Source organism: Gossypium hirsutum, chromosome A08 (genome assembly GCF_007990345.1).
Source record: "Gossypium hirsutum isolate 1008001.06 chromosome A08, Gossypium_hirsutum_v2.1, whole genome shotgun sequence".
Taxonomy (NCBI): domain Eukaryota; kingdom Viridiplantae; phylum Streptophyta; class Magnoliopsida; order Malvales; family Malvaceae; genus Gossypium; species Gossypium hirsutum.
This window is the reverse complement of record NC_053431.1, coordinates 4492150-4519721: the sequence shown is the minus strand read 5'-3', so window position 1 is coordinate 4519721 and position 27572 is coordinate 4492150. Positions and strand designations below refer to the sequence as shown.

The window sequence follows — 27572 nt, the reverse complement described above, 5'->3', positions numbered from 1 at the left end:
AATAACCTGTAGTCACAATAGCATAAAGACAACTATGGTGGTTAGAAAAAACAAATGAGTTTCGGTCTTTCCAAAGCAACCAACATATTATAGAAAATAGAGTCCATCAATCTGTATTCTCTACTTCATAGTTCCTTATATGCACTACTTATGAATACATTTTAAGTAATAACATAAAATTTTATTTATTAATAAGTTCTATTATGATTGTTCAGTTATAAATTCAGACTTTTTCATATTTTGGGTTAAATTTATCTCAAGCTCAAGCTAAATCAGCATCGAGCTCAAATCTTGTTACGAACTCAAGTTTTCTCAGCTGAAGTTCTATTGGGCTTGGATTTTATAAAGCTCAGATCAACATGAGCAGGCTACTATGCTCAAGCCTATTTTGTTACCTCTAATTTTTTTGGTTTGATTCATAATTGAGTGATCATAATTAATAACTGAACAATAAAAGAATACCAAATAAGCTTTGAATGGTTCATTATACGAGCTTTAAAACAAACATATCCATAAACATAAATAAATTAAAAAAGAATCTTAAAAAAATCTTGCTCATATTCATTTATTTAACTTAATAAACAAACAAAAACAATTAAATTCATCAACCCCTAATTAATGTGTTGAACACAAATCTTATGCCACTCGAACCAAAAAGAAAATTGTTTTAACTAATCACTAAAGTTTTTCATAAATCCAGTAAAACCCATCAAAGCTAAAATACCTAAACAAGCAATGAGAAGTATTAAATTGGCAGTGTTAAGGCCTATACATGTATGAACACTTTCTAGACAAAATCAAATGAGAGAAAAAGCAAAATGGAAAGAAAGAAAACAAACATTACAATTGATATTTTGATATACTTGTAGTATAATAGTACAATTCTATAAACTTGAAAACAAAACTCTTAATATAATATATTTGGGTTAACTTGCTACTTGCGTTTTTTGCTTATGATCCTACGAATTTTCAACCTGGCGAAGCTCCAAAGGAAAGGCTTCTAAAGTATAACAAACCCTTCTCTATATGTGTATAGCAATCAATCATTAATGGATAAGCTATGAACAGGCATTGAGACCTATACATCATACATAAATACTTACATACATTACATACATTTGAATTTTAAAGGCGATTATAATCTGTCAAACTATTTATCAATTCTAAGATTATTACAGAGATGTCCTAATTCAGGCCTTGCATCCATCCAAGTTGTGAATTTCATCTTAATTGGAGATGTACTGTATAGGTAAGATCGGAACGTGATGAGGAAGAAATAACGCCTGCAAAATAAACAAATACAAAAGTTCAAGGATCATGAAATGCAAACCCTGGTATGTTTCGATTCATAGTATCAACAACCTAACCCCGATCAGGCACACTAGATTATCAAACCATGAAAGGAGGAAAAAAAGAGAGAAAATTGAGTTTCATTAGCAATGAAAACTGACTAAATGCAGGAGCATGGCTTTGAAGTTCAAGTTGAACCCATCAATCAATACACAAACACTAATTGACATGCTACTTGATTGAGGCAGTAAAATTGTAGTTTGCTCTAGATGCAACTATGTAATAACTAACCTCATAGCCTTAACGCCCATATCCATAATGTATGCTCGGTTCTCATCATCGTTGCTTGGCACCTTCTCCAGTTCCTTACTATAATGGAGGATATCATCTCGTAAATGCCCTGCACCAGCACACCTTCACAAAAAAACAGAACAAACTCAGCACCATTTAAGGGTTAAAAAGCCGATAACTGGAATGTTAAATGGCAAAGGGCAGGGATAAAAAACTGGTTGCCTAAAATATGAAACAAAATAAATGCTTTGAATGAAAAAAATTAAATAAGTGAAAGGTGGGCACGTTCAACTGAGTCCAGAAAGAAAAGAAAATGAAGAAATAAACTCAGTACAGTTATCCATCATTTTGTTCTCTGGACCACCTGAATCACGAATCTGATTATACATATTGCTGGTATAGTAAAAGAGTGAGAAGATAAACTTCATTCTGATTCTTTAATATCTAAATAAAGGGGGAAAAGGGAAAAAGGAAATGAGATATACCTTTCAATAATAGTATCAACATTTGCTTTGCTTTTGGGACCATGCATGAGAACTCTTGTAAGGCTTAGAATGTCACGGTAATCACCCATCCTTCGTGCTTTTTCTTCAGAAGTCCAGGATGGCAAGTTTTCTTCAGATGTAGAATGTAGATGTGCATCACCCAATGATTGTGCATTGGATGTTCCAAAGTTCACCTCTGCATCAAGTCTGCAGCAAATGATTGCCATTGCGTATGCAACTCCTCCAAATCCAGTGTGTGATACATAAAGGTAACACCCTGAGGAGCTGTAGAGCACATAATTGCAGCTTCAAAACAATGATTTAATTTCAAGGAACCATTTAAATCTACAATCACAGATCCTTTTTGGGTCAAAAACTTAAGTATATATTTACCTCAAAGTCCCCCTGAGCAATCACAAGAGAAAATACTTCTTCAAATTCTTGGTATCATAATGACTAAAATGGTCCTCATATCACTAAATGCAGTTTTGGAAAAAGAACAATCCTTAATAGATGCTGTTGGCTTTTCCAAAACTACAAATGATGAGGGCTTTTCCAATTGTGGCAGTTCAGTTTTAATTGCCGTTCTCCCCCAACAGGAAAAGAACATAAAGGATATCTTTTCATATAGACAAATTTTAATCTGTGCTGCAAATTTCCGAAAATAACCATAAAACCAGCCACAACACATTATTCACCTAAGAAGCCATTAATACATAATATCCTGAGCTAAAACTATGTTACTTGTGCAAGCATGTGTGAATAGATGCAGGTGGAATCAGATGCAACAAAAACTTTGTAGGAAGAACTTCAATAGACTGATGAACAAAGCACTAGCTAGGCATACAAATACTTACTCATCTTGACAGTTCTGGATTTCATCCACATCAGAAGCTAAAGCCTCCCTCTCTCTAGTTAATGGAATCCTCCTATATTCTATATTATACCCCTCATCTTTTAGAGCAGCATATAGTTCAGCAGCTGTTTTCACATCATCAGTAAAAATGTTTTCCCAGTATCCCACAACACTGGACTGATTTGATGATGGACTAAATTCTTCACGATGTAAAAGCATTCGACCACCGGACTGTCTAACCTCTGACAATATATCTTCCTTTAGCCGTGCCTCCATGTGTTCCACCTACATAATTTTTCACAATGCAAGAAGTTGGCTGAAGAAATGGTGCTAAAGAACTTGCCACAAAAAGTAAAATAGGTGTTAAGGTGACATACCACAGGTCCAGTAATTCCGACATGCTTTAGGGTATTAACAGGCTTATTTAACTCCCTCAGTACAAATGGCGTGCCATTAATGTACACAACTGCTTCTTCTCTAAGATCAGTTACCACCACTTTCTGACCGGCAACTCCTGCAATGGACCTGGCACCTAGAAATGCTAGCATCTCTTTGGCACCAGTAATTGTTGGAGTTGCCATGCTATAAACAGGGTATCCATCCACCTGAACATACAGGTTCGAAGGATTTAATACAAGGGTTTGCAAATGTTTAATCATTTTATATAACCTAAGACCAAGAAGATGTATGCTTGTTGTCTAAGTTTGACACCTAGAGATTTAAGATAGGATGTAAGGCACTGAACTAAACTAACATGGAGGGAATGGAATGGACTCTTGAAAAAGGTAATATGGATACATGATTTACTGTAATGCAGCAGATAAATTTAACCAGGAAAAAATAACTTCTAAAACAAATAGGAGAATACTAAATACTTCTGAAGAAAGTTATTTTTCTTTTGAGCAAACCTTAAAGACATGTGGTGCACCATGTATTTGGATGTGGCTGGAAGTTCTCTGACCAGGAAAGAAGTACATTTTAATTATAGAGCCTTTTCCCAAAACAGAACCATTCCGTGTCTTTACAATGGCTTCCATAACAGCATCTCCATGTTGCAGTTCATGTGGTGCTCTTAACTCCTCCTGCATTTGAAAACCAAAAGTAGTTAAACAAGTTCAAAACAAAGTATAAGAACATTAAAATGTAGCAATCTTAGGAATATTGTATTGATTAAGCCTTTCACTTGATTCTAGCCAGAGAGGAAGATTTACAGGAACGGTGAAAAATCGCCCAGGCCTTAATCTTATACTCCATTTCATTGCTTGAACCTCTGGTCTCTGATGCAACCAATTCTTAAATGACATCTTACATTCTCCTTGTCCGCAAAAACTGTCAAATGCTTCACTGCCAAGATATGCAGCAAAAGCAATTAAGCGAAAGTACCGCTCCAAGTACTCGGCTCCACGGTTCAGAGCTACTCTCCTCACCCTTGGCTCAATATGCTGTTGGTTGAACACCTTCCTATAGTGCAGAACTGCTTGCCGTATGTTCTGCAGTGCTGAACATCTATCAATAATAGCATCTAGGACCTCACGGCACTCCACCCCATTTTCAAATAATCTCGTTATCTTCCACAAAAGTAGGATATCATCAATGCCAAATGCACGGCCTTGCTCATTTTTAGTTCTCACTTTAACAGTGCTAGAAGTCAATCTAGTTGCATCACTTCCACTTTCTTCACCACTAGAGGAGCTCCCATCTGCCTGTTCATGGTTAACATCACCAGGCAGAACTTTAATTGGTCTCCCATAATCAATACGGAGCTTCACAAGGCAAGCTATAACAGTACCAGTTGTTGTCCTCCCTCTGCCCATCTATGAAAAGAAAGGGAACAATCACATTTAGGTGAGAGCAGGAAAAAGAGCAAAATGAAAAACTTTATAAGCATATACAAACTCATATAGCACATGAAGACATTTTGAAAAAGAAATACCTGGCAATTGAACACAAAAGCAGTATCCTTTGAAGCAGAAGCAATGTTTGCAGCTAGTCTATCAAAGTCGGAACTTTTGGGAGCTTTCCCATCAGTAATGGGCACACGAGCATATTTAATGGGAAAACCATCACCCTCTAAGCTTTTAAAAACTTCTAGTGGAGTTTGTATAGAATCAGAGTTGACATGTTCCCAAGCATCAAATATTTGACCATCCTTTGTTTCATGAATGACCATTATAGCACCCTCATAGCTTTCAGCTTCTCGCAGGATATCTTCCTTCAACCGCGCTTCCATTCTCTCCACTCTTTCACGATCAATTCCCTGAATGCCAAGATCGATTTAGATTCCAGTACCAATCAGCCCTTTGCTTCCCAAGTGAATGGGGCAGAAGGGATTCAAAAACAATTTGCATAAATCAAAGCAGGTACTCTTTTCAAAAGACCCATGTTAATTTTAGGCACAAGTATAAATGTTTAAACCATTTACCAATCAAATGACTGCACTCAGCATGAACACATAAATATTATGGCAATGACCAAAGAACCAGTAATGATGCTACTGTAAGCAGAACTCATACTACAATGAAGGGAAACACCTCAACTGGAGACCCTTCTGTGCCCAAAGCTCCACCACACAGATCCTCAACAATTTTTTACAGATAACAAGAAGTAAAATAATTTACCGAGTACTCCAACATGTTTTTGTAGGGTCTTTCAACCTCACGGAGAACAAATGGCTTTCCATTAATGTAAACGACAGGTTCTTCCCGCATATTGTGCCAAAAAACTGGACGACCACCTTTGGAGCTGCCAATCCTTTGAAGGACAGATCGAATTCCATCGATAGTTGGATTTGCGACTCCAAAAACAGGAAACCCAGGAACCTCTCTGAAGTTAGGAGCACCCTCTACTCTCTCTGGTAAGCTTACATTTTGACAACCAGGACAGTGGTCACTTTTTAGGACAGTCTGGCTGCCAAGAACCTCTCCGCTCCTCATAGCAGCAACTAAACCCACTTCATGAGGGCGACGATCAGCAGATTCAACACTCTTTGTCAAAGATGGCTTCAGACTTGCATATCCAAGTGCACCCATTGGATCCCTCCGAAGCAACCTGAAATAATACATTGTAAAGTAATGCATGCACCAAAAAAAAAAAGTCCTGAATCTGGGATGGTTTTCTTTTAAAAATTATTTAACAATAATTTTAGCATCAACTTAGGGTGAGAAAAAGAACTTTAACTATGCAGCCCAACATAAATTCATATGCATATTGAGTTGCTATAAATGCATTCCCCTTCCCTTTCTTTACTAAACAATTTTCTAAAAGAAACTTAAGAGAAAAAAAAATGGGGTTGGTGTGAAACAACTTGTTGCTCGCTAATCCATATCAACTACACCAAATGGCTAAATTAGAATCAGTCTTGCAAGTTTAACTTGCAAACAACATCTATTCAGCAGGCTCTAGTGCACTTGAGCCCCAACCAAGCATTAGAAGGCAAGGACATGAACTATTAGAGGCAACCAACCCAATATTGATAATGTTATATATGATCATCATAACTAAATGCTAAGAATTGATCACATAAACAAGCCAAGATTCGGATTCCAGGCAGTTCAGCACCGCTGACAAATTACTATTAGTCAATTCATAATCACAGCTCTCAAAATGTCTGCCTTATTTGACACACCACATGACACCTATAAATATTATTAAATAAGTGATACAAGTATCTATACTGCTTCTATAAGTGTAAAGTCAGTATCTCAAATGCTTCAGCTTAAGTTCCTGAAATTAAAAGAGGAAACTTCTTATAACACTTCCATTCATATCTTTACCTGCGAATAATGCTATATAGCTCTGGCCTTGCCTTCATCCAGTCAGCAAAACTTGTATTACCAGAGGAAATAGAACGGAGAGCTGCCCTCTCTGAGTGGATGTATACAGCAAAGCATATTAGAAAGTAATATCTCTCCAAGTACTCCACAAAAAACGAAAGTGCTGCTTCCCTCTTCATCTCATCTGGCTGACGAAGGATACTATTGCGATAAGTGGCAATTGCTTCTCTTAAGTTCTGTATTAGCATTTAAAGCGACACATCAGTGGGTAGTATCCAGTATTCACCAATGATAAAACTTAATAGGCCTTGTAGATAAAGACGATAAAATATCAACAAGGAATTATGGCAATCGTCTACTCAGCAGCATTTTTATTTCAAACCAGACTTTACGCTTAGAACAAGCCTGAAAAAATATGGATACTTAGAAAGCCATACCTGCATGGACGCGCATTTGTCAATGACCTTGTCCACTTGCCTTTTCCCTTCAACACCACCCTAAAGGAATGCCACTATTTTATAAGAAAAATGACCAAAGCAGATGTCAAAGAACCAACCAAGTAATAGTATAATACCTCTAGGACGCGAATCAGGCTTCTTATGACTGCATATTCTCCTCTACGAATTGCATCCTCAGAATTGGGCAGATTGTCAGTGACATTAGAAGCATAGTCAGAAACTCTCCCTATTGAGTCATTCCTTGGAATGCCTAAATCATTAGATATAATAACTTAGAAATCATAATAAGTTACATTACATGCAGTTATACATTTATTTTATATGTATGAAGTAAATATAAATTAAATAATATTGAAGGCAATCTAAAAACAGTTTAATGAATATAACAAATAACAAATTTGATGCAAACCAAGTTTTGAACTTAAAAGGAGGTTCCTAGTATATTTTTTATAATCTGGAGGACCATCACCATGCATGGTTTTCTTTCTCCACAAATTTAATTTAAAGGATTCTGTGTCCCACTGTCGCTGCTTCATTCTAGACTCTTTAATTTAGGATGCAACTTGATTCTTGCTAGACAATTATACAGAGGAGAAGATAGCTATAGTTCATAAAGTTTTTCTTCTTTTCAAAGACAACCATTACCAAAGTAATCCATGACAAGCTTTTCTCTCTATGTTACTATAGTTCCTAAATGGCTCCTACACACTCAGCCTCACCCTTAACTCCTAATAATGGTAACCTTTCAAAGAAGAAAATCCCAAAGAGCTTAAAAGCAGGAGTAGAAATCATCATCCTTGAAATAAAACAAACAAGTTTTGCTTCGTAATAGATAATATATAATGTCCACAAGGTACTTAGGAGAAAAATGATAAGAGGACACATAGCTATATAACAAGTCCATTCAAGTTCATAAATTGTCAGAGGTCCTTTACTCTATCTCGGCAATTTTTATACCTTTTCAAATGCATGAGGATTCTCTTGCATGCAGCAACTATTCAACTCAGTACCACTAAGGATCAAATATATCTACTAGTGATAAACTGTTAAAAAGCATGCAATCTAATACAGGATGAGAGTGAATCTTGTTCTGAGGAGAGGACTCAACAACTGTTCTCAAGGAAGCATGCTACCATTGACTAAATTAGGGAGTTAACATATCTTATACAAGAAAAAGGGGGAATCAGATAACTCTCTTGTAAAACTCTCTTGAAAGCTTTACTGTCTCTGTACAAATTCAAGGCCAAATTACACTATGGTTTGATTTGATTCATTGCAAAATGAGAAAGATGAGGAATCCCCTTCATTGTTCCAATGCCTAAACAATTTCAATCATAAAAGTTACAAGAAGTGGCATAAATAGAAGGAAAATGTGTAGCTTGTTTGAGTTAAAATTACATAAATAAAGAGACAACACTACCAGACGCTCCAATTCTGTTGAGATAAGCCAAAGTAGCAATCACCATGCCAGTAGTTGTTCTTCCTCGTCCCATTTGACAATTAAAAACAACCTCTGTGCTTATGTCAGCTTGAGAAATTTTATTAACCTGGACTCAGAAAGGAAGAAAGAGATAATGTAATATATTATTAGCACAGTGCAATTTTCAGATGTCAATTGATAAGCTTCTCCTTTTATTATACTTCTTTAAAAACCAAAATTTTGAGTCACCATGACATCATGTAAAAACACATAAATTAGTAAGCTTCTACCTTTTATTATACTCTTTTAGCTAAAAATTTATTTAGCTATACGAATCCTTTTTCAGCAGTTCAACGTGATTTCATTTAAGTCACTAAGCTAAAAAGAGATAAATAGCATCCACTGATTTCCACATCCACTGATTTCCAATCAGTCAACCCAAGAGCAAAACAGACAGAAAATTCAATCCCTCAAGAGCCCTCCAATATTGCTAATAAAGAAAATTTGCAGTCAAACCGTATTACCAGAACAAAACTAAGTTATACTAGGGCATAATGTACAGTAAAAAGTTCAACTGGTCAGAAAATATGTGCTTATTACCCTTAGTTATATTAATATATGAAGAAAAACTATGGTGTTGATATTTAGTTGTCCAAGTATTAGCAGAAATTTAGTAGGATGAAACAAAGTGGGAAGGTGTCTCAAGAAAAAAAGACATTAATTATTCAAATAAATAAGCAGAATAAGGCTAATAACATGGAACTCACCACAATATCAAAATCCAGCTCCTTTGGTGACTTTTCATCTGTTATAGGCACACGCTCATAGTCAACCAAGTACCCTTCGACTTGCAATTCTTCATAAACCTAAACCAATGAAACACCCAAAAATGAGTTTGAGATAATAAGTCAAAACTTTGGTAGATCAGTCACATTTTCTTATTTTTCAAAACTTATACCTCCAAAGGTGTCTTCACAGAATCACAGGATACTCGTTCCCACTGGTCCACCATCTGACCATCTGGCAGTTCATCAGTGACAAGGATCTTATTTCCATATCTGCTATGTCATAATTCCAAATAAAATTTGCTATCATGCAAGGTAGGGCAATCATTTGTAAAGACAGCAAACAAACATTTACAAATGATAAAGAAATTGTGCAACCAAAGGACATACCTAGCAGCTTCCAACAGGATATCTTCCTTTAATCGAGCTTCCATTTGCTCAACTCTGTCCCTATTGATTCCCTATACAATATAAGGCTATAATCAAGTTAACAATAAACAAAAAGGCCCTTATCTTGCACATGCGCAGTTAATAATTTGAAGTCATAATTTCTAACAAATACTCTTCACAAAGCTAACATACCGTATATTCAAGGTTGGAGAAAGGCCTTTCCACATCACGTAAAACAAAGGGCCGTCCATTAATATACACAACCTATTAAGCATAAAGGATATATATGTAAATATTAGACTAAGAAAATTAGAAAAGAAAAAAAACTCATTAAATATCTTATGTAAAACAACAGGCACACCACAATCAAGTATCATGGGTTTCTAATGAATAATGAATGCATGTATTACATTTCTATTTTATCATCACCAACAACATAACAAACAAGCATCAATATATGTTTTTCTACTGGCAAAGAAAATTTTTTCCTTTTGTATTTTAAGGATGGGAGCATGGAGTAGATACCTTATGGTTCCAAGTTGATTTACCAAATATATGTAAAAAGAAAATCATTTTTGGTAGGGACTGAAGGCAATTGTTTTGAGATTACATAACCAATGGCTTAAAACTTTGAATTTACTAGTTGACCCAGCATCTATCACAATTTGTGTCAAAAAAATGCATAAAGAGAATGATTGTTTATTAGATGAAGCCGATTTCCACCATTTCTCATTCCATGTGATTGATTTGACATTATGCTTCATGTTATCTTATCTTCAGTATCATAAGTAGTCCTAAAAATCAAGCTTCTACTTTTGTCCCAATTCTCAAAATATTTTCATAAAATAAGTCAAGCAAAGTATCCCAAATGTCAATTATATTTCACAGTCCACACACTTATCCAAAAACAGTAATCAACGGATGAGACATCATTTACCGGTTCCTCCCGAAGATTAATCCAAAGAACATGTGCTTTCCCACCCTTTTGGGCTCCAATATGCTTAAGAACATTGTGTATTCCAACAATTGTTGGAATTGCAACACCATGAACACGCAATGAATCAGCCTGTTATTAGCAGATCAAAATATAAAGGCAAAGAAAAAGGGTTAAAAAAGAACATGAATTTTAACAATATAGATCGTACCATATAATAAGAGTTATCAATTCAAAGTGATAATCACGTAACCAAACCATCATCTGCATCATAACCGATAATTTAAAGACACATATCACCAATAACAGTTAAAGAACTAAGGGCACAGTATACTGTAAACCTTGAAATTTAATAGCACCTATTGGATTACTAAACGAGGTGAAACATAACTCATAATTTATTAGATTACTAAACGAGGTGAAGCATATATCTTGCAGCCCCTCATTTTTATAGATAGGATATCCAAGAAAGCAGTAAATAAACAGATAATAGCAAAGGGCAATGAAAAAAATCCAGCAGAAAAGGCAAGAATTCCAATTAGATGCCAATTCCTATTAAGCCCGTAGACACATATATACATATGTATGTATATGAATATATATCCGTAGCATAAGAACTCTCTAGAAGGGGAAAACAAATAACAGAAGAATTAAGGTGAAGAACCTGACGGTAATTAGGAGCACCATCGATCTGGGGAGATAATCGCTTGTTTTGGCATCCAGGGAAATGGTCGCTCTTGAGAATGGTCTTTTTACCCAACACCGAACCCCCTCTTAGTTTCATCACTTGTTCTAACTCCTTTGGTATCGACATCTTCTCATGCAAACACACTTCAATTCTCCTCAAGATTCAAACTAAACCTTTGTTTTTCTCTCAAAATTCTAAGGAACCCAATTCCAGAAAATAAAGGAAAAATACACTTTTTCCCTTGAAAATTCAATGCAAAGAGAATAAAATTCAAGATTCTAAGGAACCCAATGCCAGAAAATAAAGGAAGATACAGATTTTTACCTTGAGAAGTCAATGCAAAAGGAATGAATTTCACATTAATCCCTCCCAAGATTCCAACTAAACCTTTGTTCTTGACAATTCTAAGGAAACCAATGCCGGAAAACAAATAGTGGAGACAATGCCATGAAAAGGGATTGAGAGAAAGTGGAACAAACAAAACTCACCTTCAATTTCAATCCTTTAGAGGATTGGAACTTGACCCTTTTCCTAAGGAACCAATGACAGAAAAAGAAAAGACAAAAAATAAAAATAAAAGGGTCTTTTACTTTGTGAAATGAGATTGAGAGAAGGGAAAATGGAAGGAAAGGAAAGGATTGAAGCTAAAGAGATATTGAAGAGAAAAAATGGAAAATTTCATTGGTCCACTCAAGTTAACAACACCACAAAAATAAGACAGACAAAGGCAAACCTTTTTTTTATATATAATTACGATGGCAGATGGTATGTTTTTAGATCTAATTACCACAATATAATATAATAATGGGTTGACATTAAAAAAATTAAAATAATTTCATAAAACTTAATAGAAAGCAAAATTCAATTAAATTTTAAATCAAAAATAAATTATCAATTAAGCCTCAAATCTCCTACTTTTTTAAATTAAAATAATTTATTTTTAAAATGAAATACTAGTTATATATGGATTAAATCATAATAATGACTAATAATAATAATGACTATTTAATAAATCATGAATAGTTATTTTATCAGTGTCACCAACAAAAATCGTCACAAATATTAGATTATTTGTGATTTTTGTTATATATTACAACATAACCGTCACTAAAAACCTTAATTGTTGTAGTGACGCTTATATATATCATTTTCATTTAAATCCGGGCATGTATTTAGTTTTTTTTAAATCTAAGTAATTATTATAAAAATCATTAATGAATAATCAAAATATTTCTTTAGCATTTAATTATTACATGTGATGTATAATAAATAATTATTTTTTATTAAATCTAAATAATATATGTAGAGGCCCAAATTTGTCCGGCCCAACAAATTAAAATCAAACCTAAATCCTACCTAATTCACAAACCCAATTACAAAATCAGACCCAAAACTAAGCTCAAATAATAAAAACCATAGCTCAATACAACCTAAACTTTTTTTTAAAAAAAAAAAGACAAAACCCTAGCCACCTTGCCTCCCACTTGCACCTACTCCACCACCTTGCCTCCCACTTGCACCTACTCCACCACCTTGCCTCCCACTTGCACCTACATCATCAAATGGAGAAGAGACATAGAATGATAAGAACTGTATGTAAGATAGTTATAAAAACAAAACCAAAAGTCTATTATAAAAAAAAAAGAGAAGGAAAGAATTGTATTTTTGAAAGGTTTTTTTTATACAAAAAAAAGAGAAAAATGTAAAAGCAAAAGGTTTGCAAGCAAATCTGAAATAAAAAAAGCGAGTATTGAAGAAGAAAAGATTCAAACGCGTTAAGGTTTTTATTTCTTTTTTCCTTTTTATTTTCACTTTTTTTTGTACATATAAACATTTTTTTCTTTTTTTTCTTTTCTTTCAAAAATAGTATACATATATTTAGATATAAAAATATAATAAAAAAACAAAAAATAATACATTTTTTAATTCCGGCCACCGTGCGCGGTGGCCGGCAACGGTGGAAAAGACGGCGGACGGTGCCGGTCCGGTGCCTGGGTACTGACCGGACCATGGCCGGAATGGGGAAAGAGGGAGAGAGTTGAGAGTTTTGTTTTATTTTTTTTATATTATTATTATTATTTCTCATGTATATATTATTATTTATATTATTATATTATATATACCCTCTCCATATTTATTTATATTATAACTATCATTATTGTTACTTCTATTATTTTTTATTTCTGACTACTATTATTATATATGTATATATATCTGTATTATTGTTTGTATTATTATTATTATTATTATCACCCCTATTGTTATTACTTTACTTTTGTATTCTAATATATTATTAATATTACTCATATTTTCATTATTTTTTCTATTACTATTACTATTATATATAGTGTATATTTTTATGTATATATATATTTATATGTGGTTTTGTTTTTTTATTACTTTAATTTAATATTTTTATTATATTTGTTTTTTGTTTTATTATTATTATTATTATTACTATTATATAATAGTGTGTATTTCTATTACATACGTATATATATTTATATATAGTATTATTATTTACTTTACTTTAATGTTATTATTATTATTATCATTATTTTTGGTGTTTGGAAATTCGAGGAAACGCACCCTAACTTACTGGGTTTTGATTTTACTCGTTCACCTTGACTAACCGAATATCCTTTTGAAATACACAAATTTTCATGTAAAAGGCAAGCTCGCTATCGAAAATTCAAAATGCCGTGTCCTAACTTACTGGATGTGACATTTTATATTTTGAGACGAGAAGGTCTTTAACATTTGAGCATTTTCTTTACAAAGAGGGATCGTATTTTAAATTCTTTCAAGTTTTCAAATTTTCGACACTAAGATATTAATTAATCAACTAGGTACCAATTTTGGGCGTATCGAGGGTGCTAATCCTTCCTCGTGCGTAACTGACTCCCGAACTCGTTTTCTGATTTTCGTAGACCAAAAATTATCGTTTTAGTAAATCTTAACTTTTATTAAAATGATTAATTTAAGGTGATCCGATCACACCACATCAAAAAGGGATTGGTGGCGACTCCTCTGTTCGTTTTCATTTTCAAAATCAAGTCGATACCCGTTTTTTTCAAAAAAAAATGGTTACGACAGCTTGGCGACTCCACTGGGGACACCAAATAAGAGAGTCAAGCCACAAGTTGATTAACTTTTGTCTTTTTGTCGAAAATTGAGATTTTGGTTTTGATATATGATCCCTTCATTGTATTTCACTCGTTTTCCGTACGGTTTTCATCATTTTATTCTCATTTTCTTTAATCGCTTCAAGTTTTTATGCATATATCCTCGCACATTGCATTGCATGACCGTTGTGGTCACACCCTTTAAGTGGGAGTGAGAAACTATTCCTTCGTGAGGTTTTCACCTCCGTGCAGGATAGCGGATCGCTTTCGGGATACATCCGTACCTATGTCTTCGTGAGATTTTCATCTCCGTGCAGCCATAGGGAAATGTATCCCCCTGAACTGAACTCGGTCCATATGAGCCTATAATGGGCGAGGGTCGAGGAATCTGCTAGTTCAGGTACCCTTACTCTAGAACGGAGCCACATATAGAGAGACCTAGGAGCCCACCCTAGGTAGAGCCACTCCGAACCCCTAGTGGTCACCCGAATTGCTTTATTTGTTATTTATTTATCTTGCACTAACGTGTTTTATTTTTGTTTTGTTTATAATTGCATTACATTACATCATCCTAGGAAGGAGGTGTTGATTCATATTTGATTGCTAAATAGAACAGTTTGTCATAAGAAAATGAATTTTTTGATAAAGTGGATTATAATACGGTTGTCTAAATATGGTCCAAGTGAACACATGAAAGAAGGCTGATAGTCCGTGAAGAAGTACAAGACTTTGCTTCATTGCCTGAGGACAGAAACTGACAAAGATTATTCGAGAGCCGTCACGTCTTGACTTTCTTAAAGGAGTTGACAAGTATGACAGAAATAAGTGAACAACAAGTCGCAACCTGGATCAAGCAAAAAGGAGTTAATATAGACATCTCTTGGGGAATTTGCAAGACTCGACCATAAGATCTGGATATGAAGAGGAAGTTAGGTGTCTTCACTTGGAATATGGGAGAAAGGCCGTATATGTAGTCCGTTTTATGTAATGAAATTTGTTTTCTAGAAAAGTTGTTCTAATGAAATTGAATTCAGAATCAATGCCTTCCTTTCTTTTGCATTCATTTCATGCATTTGCATTGCATTGCATTGCATTATTTGCATTAGACTTTCCCTAAAAGAACCCTAATTAGGTGAAATTATTTCAGTCAGCCTGGGAACCGACAAAGGTCAAACGACTAGGCATCTTTACGGTACACGAAAAAGGATAAAAGGTATGGATCAAAGATTGGAAATACTTGAAAAACTTCAAAGAGAGACGCAAGACCTGCTACAAATGCAAATGCAATAGCAACTAGCGAAGATCCAGCAAGATATAGGGGACCAAATGCTACAGTCCCAAAGGAATACGATGAATCAATTGTCCCAATTACTGACTAAGGGGATAAGAAAAGGAAAAAACTCCATGATCAACGCTGGAGAGGACAATGATGAGCCTCTATACCCTTCGGGTTTCACCCCGATAAACGATCAGACATGTCCGCAAGATGTACCTATTGTTATCAGATCACAACAACTTCAGGTCGGTACCCTGGCACCCCTGAACTACCCGACGGGCTCAGGTTCCAATCCAAGGGATAGTCCAACCAATCATGAAGTTCCTGATCTAGACGAAATGAAAAAAATAGAAAAAGCAAAGGTTGAACTGGCAAGACAACTCGAAGATCGATACAAGTGGTTGGAAGAAAAACTTAGAGTGATGGAGAATGCTGATTACCATTGCGAGGTCGATGCCAAGGATCTGAGTTTGGTCCCTGATCTAGTACTCCCGCCAAAATTTAAGACTCCAGAATTTGAAAAGTACAATGGGACTAGTTGTCCTGAAGCTCACATCACAATGTTCTGTCGAAGGATGACAGGATATGTTAATAACGACCAATTATTAATTCATTGCTTTCAAGACAGCCTGATCGAGTCAGCAACTAAATGGTACAATAAATTAAGTCGTGCTAAAATCAATTCATGGAAAGACTTAGCACGGGCTTTCATGAAGCAGTATGGCCACGTGACTGGTATGGCGCCTGACAGAATTACACTACAGAATATGGAAAAGAAGCAAAGTGAGAGCTTCAGGCAATATGCCCAAAGATGGAGAGAGGTAGCGACGCAAGTCCAGCTGCCTCTTCTGGAAAATGAGACCACGATGCTTTTCATCAATACTCTGAAAGCCTTATTCATTACCCATATGTTGGGAAGCGCTACCCTGAGCTTCTCAGATATAGTAATGTCCAGTGAGATGATTGAAAATGCAATCAAGAGCGGGAAGATATATGTAGGAGAAAGCGCAAAGAGGTCAACCCCAAATAGAAATGAAAATGAAGTGAATAATATGAGCAAGGGGTACCCCAATTTGGTTAACATAGGCCAGCCGGGGCAGGAATCCAACTCGAGGCCGAATACAGAAAGGCTCCGGTTTACACCAATCCTAATGTCATATAAGGAGTTGTATCAGAATCTCTTTGATGTACATGTAGTGTCACCGTTCTACTCGGAACCAGTGCAACCTCTGTTCCCAAAATGGTATAATGAGAATGTTCAATGCGAGTACCACGCGGGAATAACGGGACACTCAATTGAAAACTACACTACTTTTAAAAAGTTGGTCGAAAGGTTCATTGAAATGGGAGTTGTAAAGTTTGACGATTCCTCAGAACCAAATAGCGCTGACAATGCAATAAATACGATTTGAAAGTGGGGGCAAGAGAGTTGCAATGCCTTGAACAAGTCAAAAGTTTGGAAGGAATATCGGGGAATCTGGATGACTTATCCGAATAAGGAACCGGGGAATAAAAGTTTCCAAACCCTTGCATTACTTGGAAGTGTTTTGAACAATGGGACTGTGGAAGAGATCCCTTTATTTTTAGAGTTAATCTAGAGTAATATTCAAAACATGCTTGTTGCTTTAAACCTAGAAGCAATTAGACCCCTTTTGTGAAATAAGCTTGTGTCCTAAGTTTTTATTTCAATAAAATGCATCTTTTTGAGCAAATATTCTTTGATTTCATATTGTACAAATAATCGTTCTTAGATTCATTTGTTCTTTGGACTTTCTTTCAAATATTCATGTATACTTCATCCATGATCATACCATACAAATAATCATCCTTAGAATCATTTATTCTTTGGAATCTGCCTTCAGCGGGTCCCCAGATATCAATGATGTGAGTAACGCTGTCATTGACTCCGAGTCTCCTTTGAGCGAAATATGGGCCTAAAGGGATCTCAACACTTTAAAGATGATAGAGATGTAGACTACTCTCTGATTTGTTAGGGATGGTAGAGTAAGATGAAAACAGATCCTCTCTTACAAAAAGTCAGTAGACAGTAGGCCTAGGACAAGAGAAAGAGGCAAACATCGAAGTCTGCATTACCACAAAGGCAAAACGAGCGTCATTGAGTCACTTCCAAGAATTTAAAGATTTTTGCACATGAGGATGTTATAGGGTTTTGAATGACATATGCTAATGGGTTTACGATTGTAACGCCCCAATTTTCGGGAATTCTGTGAATGTTGGCATAAGTTTAATTATGTTAGTGGACCTCTAGAAGGCCCAAACTTAAGATAGAACCCGACAATTTTAGTTAATTTTTTTGTTCCATAAGAAAAAGGGGGTAAAATTATGAAATAGGACCTATGTGAAAATGTTTGAAAATGCTATAGGCTAAATTGAAGTGGCCAAATAAATAGGAGTGCAAAATAGGAGGATTTGCATGACAAACCTCCCATTTTACATGAAGTGGCCAGCCATCATGTTGTTGTAGACAAAATGTGCACTTGATATCCATAATTTATGGTACAAATTGATACAAATTGATAATGGGTTAGGTAAATGTTCCATGATAATGGGTTAGGTAAATGTTTCTTGATAATGGGTTAGGTAAATGTTCCATGATGGGAATTTCATGTCTTTTGTATTAAAGAATTAAATGGATGAAATATGAAATTTTATTAAAAAAAAGGGGGTAAAAAGAACAAAGATTTGTCCATCTTTGTTCATCATAGTCTAAAGTTAGAGAAGAGAAAGGAGAGGAGAAAGCTCTTGAATGTTCGGTCACTTGGGGAAGAAAATTGAAGGTAAGTTCATGGTAGTTTGCTTTTATTTTAAGGTTCATGAGTTCTTCTTGATTCTACCTTAACTCTTGAAGCATATTTTGGTTTTTGGTTGTGTTGTGAGCATTTGGTCATAAATTAAAATGAAGGAAATGGTTGTTGTTTCATGTTCTTTTGATGAAAAATGGAAGATATGTGAAGTTGAGCCAAACAAATGAGCATGAATGTGCTTAGATGCTAAGAGGAAAAATCGGCTAATATGTTGTGCTTTAAAATGATGAAATGGAGATTATACTTAAGTAAAATCATAGATATGTGATGATTGATTGGTAATATACATGTTTAAAAAAAACATGCATGCAAGTTATGTGTGAAAGAGTGATTTGGTAATAAATCTGCTTGGGACAGCAGCAGTAACGTGAATTTGGAAAAACACCATAAATTGTGGGAGGTGAGTTAGAAGCTGAATAAATTATGTAATTAAAGCTTAATGAGTTTATTTTCAAATGAAATAAACGAGAACATATTTTGAATTCTATACAATGAGAAATTTGATTCATAATGTAGAGTGGTCAGATTAGTCAAACAGTGAAACATAGGAAACTTTAAGAAAAATCTGGTATTGTTTGGCTAAACCAAAAATTTTGAAAATTTTATGGATAGAAGATATATGAGTCTATTTTCAGGTAAAATTAACGGCACTTGATTTGGAGTTTCGTAGCTCCAGTTATAAATGATTTAGTGACTGTTGTTCAGGAAGACAGCTTGCAGTGAGATTATGATTATGTGGTAAACATTGACAAAAATTTGTTAATGAGTTGCTTATTGATTTCTTATAAGCTTACTATGATCTGTAGGTGTGGTTGGCCGAATATTGTAAGGGGTTAATACGTAGTTCGTATTTGAATAGTTAGATTAATATGTTAGTAATCCAATTGTAGGCAGTTCGTGTGTGGATCTCGTTAGCATATCATCGCAAACAAGTGTGTAACTAACACCCTATTTCTTAGTTTGGATCGGTAAAAGTCGAAAAGCCGAAATGCTGAAAACCGGTATTTTGTAGATTTGCGAGTGTGCGAATGCTCGTGAGGTAAATCGATTAAAGTTTTTGGTAAGCTGCAAAATTTGGACTGCAAAGTGCATGATTTCTGTGCCCTCGATATTTTTGGGCTTAATGGGCCAAAATTGGAATGATGGGTCAACAGGCCCAATTCGGTAAGAACCCTCAGTACGTGATTCTGTTAGTATGTGAAAAGTAGGAATATACATGAAAAACCCTAAAATAGATAAATTATTGAAATACCTTTAAAAGTGAAAAATTTTCAGTTTTACCCCTAGTAGTTAAATTACCGAAATACCCCTAGGGTTAAATTGACCTAAATGCATGTTTGACTGTTGTTATTTACTGCATGCCATGTTGTTATTATCTGACGCATGGGATTGGGATATTGACTGAGGAAGTACTGAAAGTGGCTTGTCCACGTACTGAAGGATTTGCCTCAATTTACTGTTAACTGAGCAGCAAGGTTGCAACTGTGGAGTGTTGGGCTGGGTGGGTTGAGCTATTCCCCACATGGAGTGTAGGGCTGGTACGGGTGGAGTGTAGTGGTTGGTGGGTTGAGTAGTCTCCCCAAATGGGCTTGCATATGTTATTGATGTTGCATGTATTTTGAAATGGGCCTATGGGCCATACTGTTATCTGAATAAGGGGCTAAGGCCCAGTTTATTGTAATCTGAAAAGGGCTCTGGTCCAGTATCACTGTTACCTGAATGGGCTTAGGCCCAATAGGCTTGAGCTGACTTGGGCTTTGAATGGGTTTTCCTTACACACTGAGTTTTCCTAAACTCACCCCTTTTATTTTCATCCACGCAGGAAATCCCCAACCATAGTGGGCTTGGAGCTGTGAGGGAATTCGGAGTACCCGTTCTGAAAGTTTAGTTTTCTTCTGGTGAACTAGACATCCTATTATTTACGTTGAGGTTTGGGTTTTTAAATGTAATAAGGCCGCTTAATTATTTTTGATGGTTTTAATATGTATTACCAAGATAGGTATTACTTATTTTAACTGTTGAAATTGGATAGCTTTAGGGCGCATTTTCAAAAAAAAAAAACAATTGATTTCAAAATAACACGACAACAAGCAAAGCTTCCGCAATGAAAGTATTTTCCAAAATTAATCACTTTTCCTAAAAATGACTTAATCAAATCGATTTCCTAGATATATACATGACGTTAAGGTGTGGCAATGGCGGTGTGCATGTCTAGGATTGGATCCGAAGGGAGCTTGGTACTTAAGTAGTCCGAGAGACTCACCTCTTCTTTTTCGGTTTCCTACCTGGTGCACAGCTTCCATTCACTTTAACCTATAATGAAATTATCTTTTAAAACACTAAGTAGGTTTTTCTAGATCAACAATATAAAATGTTTTGAACGCTTCGATGTGGCATGTCGGATCCGGCCATAACGTCTGGGCCGGGTTTGGGGTGCTACAACGATGGCCAAGCTAATCATGAGATTTGGGTTCTGCTGGCCCACCATAGAAAGGGATTGCATCAGTATGCCGTAAATGCCAAATTTATGGAGAGAAATTCATGTGCCCCTTCATTCTTTCTACTTTCTCTATGTGGGGCATGGAGGTTATGGGCTGATCTTGTCGAAAGCTTTTAGCAGACATCAATTACTTCGCCAAGAGGGTGAAAGTCGCTTCATATGCCAATCATCAAATCCTAAAAAAAAAAGAAAGAAAGAAAGAAAGAAAGAAAGAAAGAAAGAGAAGAAAAAGGAGAGGCCAAAGCGAAAACCCGCAAAGGGCACTTTGAGACCAAAGGGGATTTGAGTTGAAAACCCGGAAAGGGCGGCTCAAATTTGGATCCAAGTGAGGCATACAACAGTCTTGCTATACCTGAATTAACAATGAAGAAATATGCTACGTCTTGGGGCATCAACAAAGTGCTTCAGATCTCCTAAACACGTATTGAGCTCAGAAAAGTCCTCAAGAAGTTGGTACAGAGAAGCTCAAGCTGCGATATCTGGGGCACCTAGTTTTCCATCCTACCCATTTTGAATTTGCTATATTCATTTTGAGTTAATTTCCTTCTTATTGCATTGCTATCTTTGATTAACTTATTCATTTTGAGTTAATTTCTTTCTTATGGCATTTGCAATCTTTGATTAATTTATTCATTTCGAGCTATGCTCCTACTCAATTTCGTTCTTGTCCATTGTTTTGATCTATTTCAAGAATTTTACATTGAAATAATGATTAATGGACTAATAACACTTTCACAAAAGAAGTTTTGCATATTTCTCTGGAAGTTTCTAAATAATACAAGAACTTGAAACAGGACTGTTGTTTAGAACTCACCAAGCCTAAGGGTTGAAAATATTGAAGAAAGATGGTTACCTCTTTGGAGTCAACAAAAAGACAAGACATTTCATCAGTGATACAATCTTGACAAATAATGAGCAATGTCAACCCAAGTGTAAAAAAAAATGGTCACTCTCGGGAAAAAGAAAAATGATACTCTGCATTCATTCGAATATCAGGCATATACATCTGGTCATTACACCCAGGGAATAGTGTAACAAATTAATCGATTGAAGATGATACAAATCCTATACATTTGAGTTGCAGCAGGATGGATGGAAGAAACCAAATGTTATTCTTCTGAAATTACAGCGGGGCAAGCTTGCTGAGCAAAATATGATTATTTTTCTGACTTTTTTGTCAAGAATACCAGCCGAACAAGATGGCAGCGTAATACGCCAGTGATAATGTCCTGATGAACAATGAGCCATGATACCTTAAGCCTCTTTAAAAAGCTCATGACATTTCTACATTCCTATAATAACACATCTAGTTAGGAACATTTGATTCATTTCGATCATAGTATCCTAATTATTTGACATAAACATCACATTTAATTAGGAGCATTTGATTCATTTCAGTCATAACGTCCTAATTATTTGGCATAAGCATGGATACATGAAACTGATTTTACAGATCATGTTCCTCAGAGGACAGTGCAGTGGAATCGGTGAATCCACAAGCCTTAACCCCCTAAGCAGTAGGGTAACAGGCTAAATTTACAGATCTTAAACCCCTAAGCAGTAGGGTAACAGGCTGAATTTCCAGATCTTAACCCCCTATACAGTAAAAAAACAGATCGAAGACGAAGGGTCTTAAACCCTTAAGCAGTAGGGTAACAGACCAAATTGCAGATCTTATCTCCCTAAGCAGTAGTGGAGTAGATCAAAGACGAAGGGCCTTAAACCCCTAAGCAGTAGAGTAATAGGTTGAATTTACAGATCTTAACCCCCTAAGCAGTAGGGAAACAGATCGAAGGCAATGGACCTTAACCCCCTAAGCAGTAGGGTAACAGGCTGAATTTACAGATCTTAACCCCCTAAGCAGTAGGGAAATAGATCGAAGGCGATGGGCCTTAAACCCCTAAGCAGTAGGGTAATAGGCTGAATTTACAGATCTTAACCCCCTAAGCAGTAGGGAAACAGATCAAAGACGATAAGCCTTAAACCCCTAAGCAGTAGGGTAACAGGTTAAATTTACAGACCCTAAACAGTAGAGAAACAGATCGAAGGTGACAAGGCTTAAACCCCTAAGCAGTAGGGTAACAGGCTAAAGATTTACAGACCTTAAACCCCTTAAGCACTAGGGAAATAGATCGAAGGTGACAAGCCTTAACCACTAAACAGTAGGGTAACAGGATAAATTTACAGATCTTAACACCCTAAGCAATAGGGAAACAGATCGAAGACGATGGGCCTTAAACCCCTAAGCAGTAGGGTACCAAGCTGAAAATTACAACTTTCTTCTCCCTGAAATGGCACTAAAGAGGCTCGAAGCCACTATTCGTACCTCCTTGAAGTTTCAGCGGATCTCTTCTCCTTGAAATGGCTTGGAGCGGTTAAAAGCCACAACAGATCTCCTTGAAGTTTCGGCGGAGAAGATTGAAGTCACAAGTCTTATTTTTCTGAAGTTACAGTGGAATGGATCGGAGCATCAAGATGTAATAGACTGAAGTGAGGCTACATGAAGAAGTGGAGCACAGAAGAAGTCGAGACCGGGTGAGACCAGGCAAATTTGGCCCTTTTTGAGTCTTTGCTCCATTCTCGTTACACGACAATGAGCAAAGAGGGGCAGCTGTAGAGCCCCAAATTTACCCGGCCCAACAAATTAAAATCAAACCTAAATCCTACCCAATTCACAAACCCAATTACAAAATCAGACCCAAAACTAAGCCCAAATAATGAAAACCCTAGCCCAATACAACCTAAACTTATTTTTTTTTAAAAAAAAAAAAGACAAAACCCTAGCCACCTTGCCTCCCACTTGCACCTACTCCACCACCTTGCCTCCCACTTGCACCTACTCCATCACCTTGCCTCCCACTTGCACCTACTCCACCACCTTGTCTCCCACTTGCACCTACACCATCAAATGGAGAAAAGACATAGAATGATAAGAAATGTATGTAAGATGGCTATAAAAGCAAAACCAAAAGTCCATTGTAAAAAAAAAGACGATGAAAGAATTGTATTTTTGAAAGGTTTTTTTTATACAAAAAAAAGAGAAGAATGTAAAAGCAAAAAGTTTGCAAGCAAATCTAAAATAAAAAAGCGAGTATTGAAGAAGAAAAGATTCAAACACGTTAAGGTTTTTATTTCTTTTTTCCTTTTTATTTTCACTTTTTTTGTACATATAAACATTTTTTCTTTTTTTTTTCTTTTCTTTCAAAAATAGTATACATATATTTAGATATAAAAATATAAAAAAACAAAAAATAATACATTTTTTAATTCCAGCCACCGTGCGTTGTGGCCGGCGACGGTGGCAAAGACGGCGGACGGCGCCGGTCCAGCGCCTGGGTACTGACCGGACCATGGCCAGAATAGGGAAAGAGGGAGAGAGTTGAGAGTTTTGTTTTATTTTTTTATATTATTATTATTATTTCTCATGTATATATTATTATTTATATTATTATTATATTATATATACCCTCTCCATATTTATTTATATTATTACTATCATTATTGTTACTTCTATTATTTTTTATTTCTGACTACTATTATTATATATGTATATATATCTGTATTATTGTTTGTATTATTATTATTGTTATCATCCCTATTGTTATTACTTTACTTTTGTATTCTAATATATTATTAATATTACTCATATTTTCATTATTTTTGCTATTACTATTATTATTATATATAGTGTATATTTTTATGTATATATATATTTATATGTGGTTTTGTTTTTTTTATTACTTTAATTTAATATTTTTATTATATTTGCTTTTTGTATTTCTATTATTATTATTATTACTATTATATAATAGTGTGTATTTCTATTACATACGTATATATATATTTATATATAGTATTATTATTTACTTTACTTTAATGTTATTATTATTATTATCATTATTTTTGTTGTTCGGAAATTCGAGGAAACGCACCCTAACTTACTGGGTTTCGATTTTACTCGTTCACCTTGACTAACCGAATATCCTTTTGAAATACACGAATTTTCATCTAAAAGGCAAGCTCGCTATCGAAAATTCAAAATGTCGTGTCCTAACTTACTGGATGTGACATTTTATATTTTGAGACGAGAAGGTCTTTAACATTTGAGCATTTTCTTTACAAAGAGGGATCATATTTTAAATTCTTTCAAGTTTTCAAATTTTCGACACTAAGATATTGATTAATCAACTAGGTACCAATTTTGGGCGTATCGAGGGTGCTAATCCTTCCTCGTGCGTAACCGACTCCCGAACTCATTTTCTGATTTTCGTAGACCAAAAATTATCGTTTTAGTACATCTTAACTTTTATTAAAATGATTAATTTAAGGTGATCCGATCACACCTCATCAAAAAGGGATTGGTGGCGACTCCTTTGTTCGTTTTCATTTTCAAAATCAAGTCGATACCCGTTTTTTTTTAAAATGGTTACGACAATATATATATGTATAAATTCATTGTTAAACTTAAATGTATGAAGTTATCTATTGGGTACATTTATTGTTATTGTTGTTTTCTTTTGTTTTATTGCATGTATAGTAGAGAATATAACAGCCCGATTTTTAGTGGCATCCAAATGGTGGTCTCAGAATCTCATTTCTCAGTGGTGAGTTAGTAAATACTATTTATTAATATTTACGAGTCTATTATAGGGTTTTATTAACATTCAGTTCGATAATTTTATTGAAAGGTAAGTATAAAGATTAAATCATAAAAACCGTAAAAGTTGCTCACTATTAATTTTTTTTAGTTAAAAAGCTTGTTTAGTAATCATTCTAGGCTCTGGATGGCAATTAGGCCATTTTTAATTAAGGTTGGATGGTTTGTGCTTATTTTTGTCATAATTTATATGTTAAATTAATGTTAAAATAATAATAATAATAATAATAGTTAAACGGTAATAAACATAAAAATAAAAAGGGCATCATCTTTTTCATTGTTAACAAAAAGAACCAAGGGAAGCCTTTTTTATCTTCAATCATTCATCCCTTTCATGTAAGTGATTTCTAGATCGGTTTTTCATAATTTTAATGTTTTTGATATTGTTGTAGCTTATTTTAGTTAATTTGATATTAAATTGTAAAACTGTTAGAGTTTTGAGATGTTGTCAGTGATGGTTTTTTATGCTTTTGATGTTAAATAGCTTGGTTGTAAGCTTAGATTTGATTATGGATTAAATTGTAAAATGAAATTTTTTAGTTTTGAGTTTAAGGATTAAATTGTAATTATGTAAAATTTGACATGTAATTTCTATATTTTTTATTCTATAGGGTTATAAAAGGATAAAATTGAAAATGGGTTGAAAATGAAGCTTAAATGTGAAAGATATGCTTGTTTCGATTTTAGGGACTAAATTGAATAACATGCAAAACTTTAGGGAAATTTTGTAAAAAAGAAATTAAGTTGTCATGTGCCTTTAATTAGAGGTTTTAAGGTAATTGGAATTGATCATTTGAAATGAATTAATGTATAGATCAATATTTGAACCAATTGATAGATGATAAAGGAAAAAGGAAAATTACAGATTAGTCCCTGACAATTTAATCATTGTTGCTATTACCTAGTACGTTCGTAGGGTATAGTTATGTACTTATATGTATTTATTGTGGTTAAATTGTGAATTTATAGTGTTTGAATGTATTTTACAATGTTTACAAGTTAGTACGAAAGGTAAGAAATGCATTAATTTGTAGAGATAAATGTTTTGTTATGTTTGTTGAGCCTAATTGAACATAGGATACGATACAATTGGCATTTCAAGAAGGTTAGTCGCGTGCTTGTATGAGTTTGTACTTCGGTGCCTCTATACAATACTATGATGCTCTCTATTATGGTGTAGATACTCGAGCATCTGACCTTTTGTTATTGTTCATCGAGCTATTTTGATTAATTAAAAGAAATGAATGATTCGATTATATGTGTAACATCCCGAAATAGGGCCTAAACGGAATAGTGGTTGCGAAACCATAAATCCGAGGCAGAAAAATTTATTTTATTATTATTTTGAGGTTCATGATATGATTTCATGATTGTGTGAAAATTTCGTGATGAAATTCTATGCATAAAGTGCTTAAGTTGAGGTTAGGGACTAAATCGAATAATTTGCAAAACTTGCATTCTAGAAGTTTTTAGTATGAAATTGCTTTGGAATATTAATTAGGAGGGTTTAAATAACAATTTTACCAATTTTAAGTTCATGGAAAAAAATTAGGACATGGAAGGAAATTTTTTTAAAGTTTAGTAAGGAGGGGCAATTTGGTCATTTGGAAATTAAATGAATTAAAAAGGGAAAATAACACAAAATTTGTTATCATCTTCTTTAGTTGCTGCCGAATTTTTTCTCTCTCCATAGATAGGGTTTCTTCAATTTTCAAGCTCCATAGTAAGTGATTCCAAGACCCGTTTTAATGTTCTTTACGTTTTCGGAGTCCCGGTAGTTCGATAAAGCTTATGCTAGCAATAATTTAAGTTAGGGTTC

The 27572-nt window shown here is 34.8% G+C and overlaps 1 protein-coding gene across 1 annotated transcript; it reads right to left on the bottom strand.

Moving 5' to 3' along the window:
• Positions 1-819: 819 nt before the first annotated feature.
• LOC107930496 (paladin) lies at positions 820-12084 on the bottom strand. The gene is made up of 19 exons (XM_016862162.2): positions 11347-12084; positions 10686-10814; positions 9941-10012; positions 9749-9819; positions 9532-9631; positions 9341-9439; positions 8574-8700; positions 7270-7403; positions 7133-7192; positions 6696-6931; positions 5541-5970; positions 4856-5179; positions 4134-4736; positions 3831-4004; positions 3300-3527; positions 2924-3207; positions 2067-2351; positions 1582-1704; positions 820-1283 (listed from the first exon to the last, which is right to left on the bottom strand). The coding sequence occupies exons 1-19, from the start codon at positions 11494-11496 to the stop codon at positions 1151-1153; spliced, it is 3762 nt and encodes a 1253-aa protein (XP_016717651.1). The 5' UTR covers positions 11497-12084; the 3' UTR covers positions 820-1150.
• Between the last annotated feature and the right edge of the window lie 15488 nt (positions 12085-27572).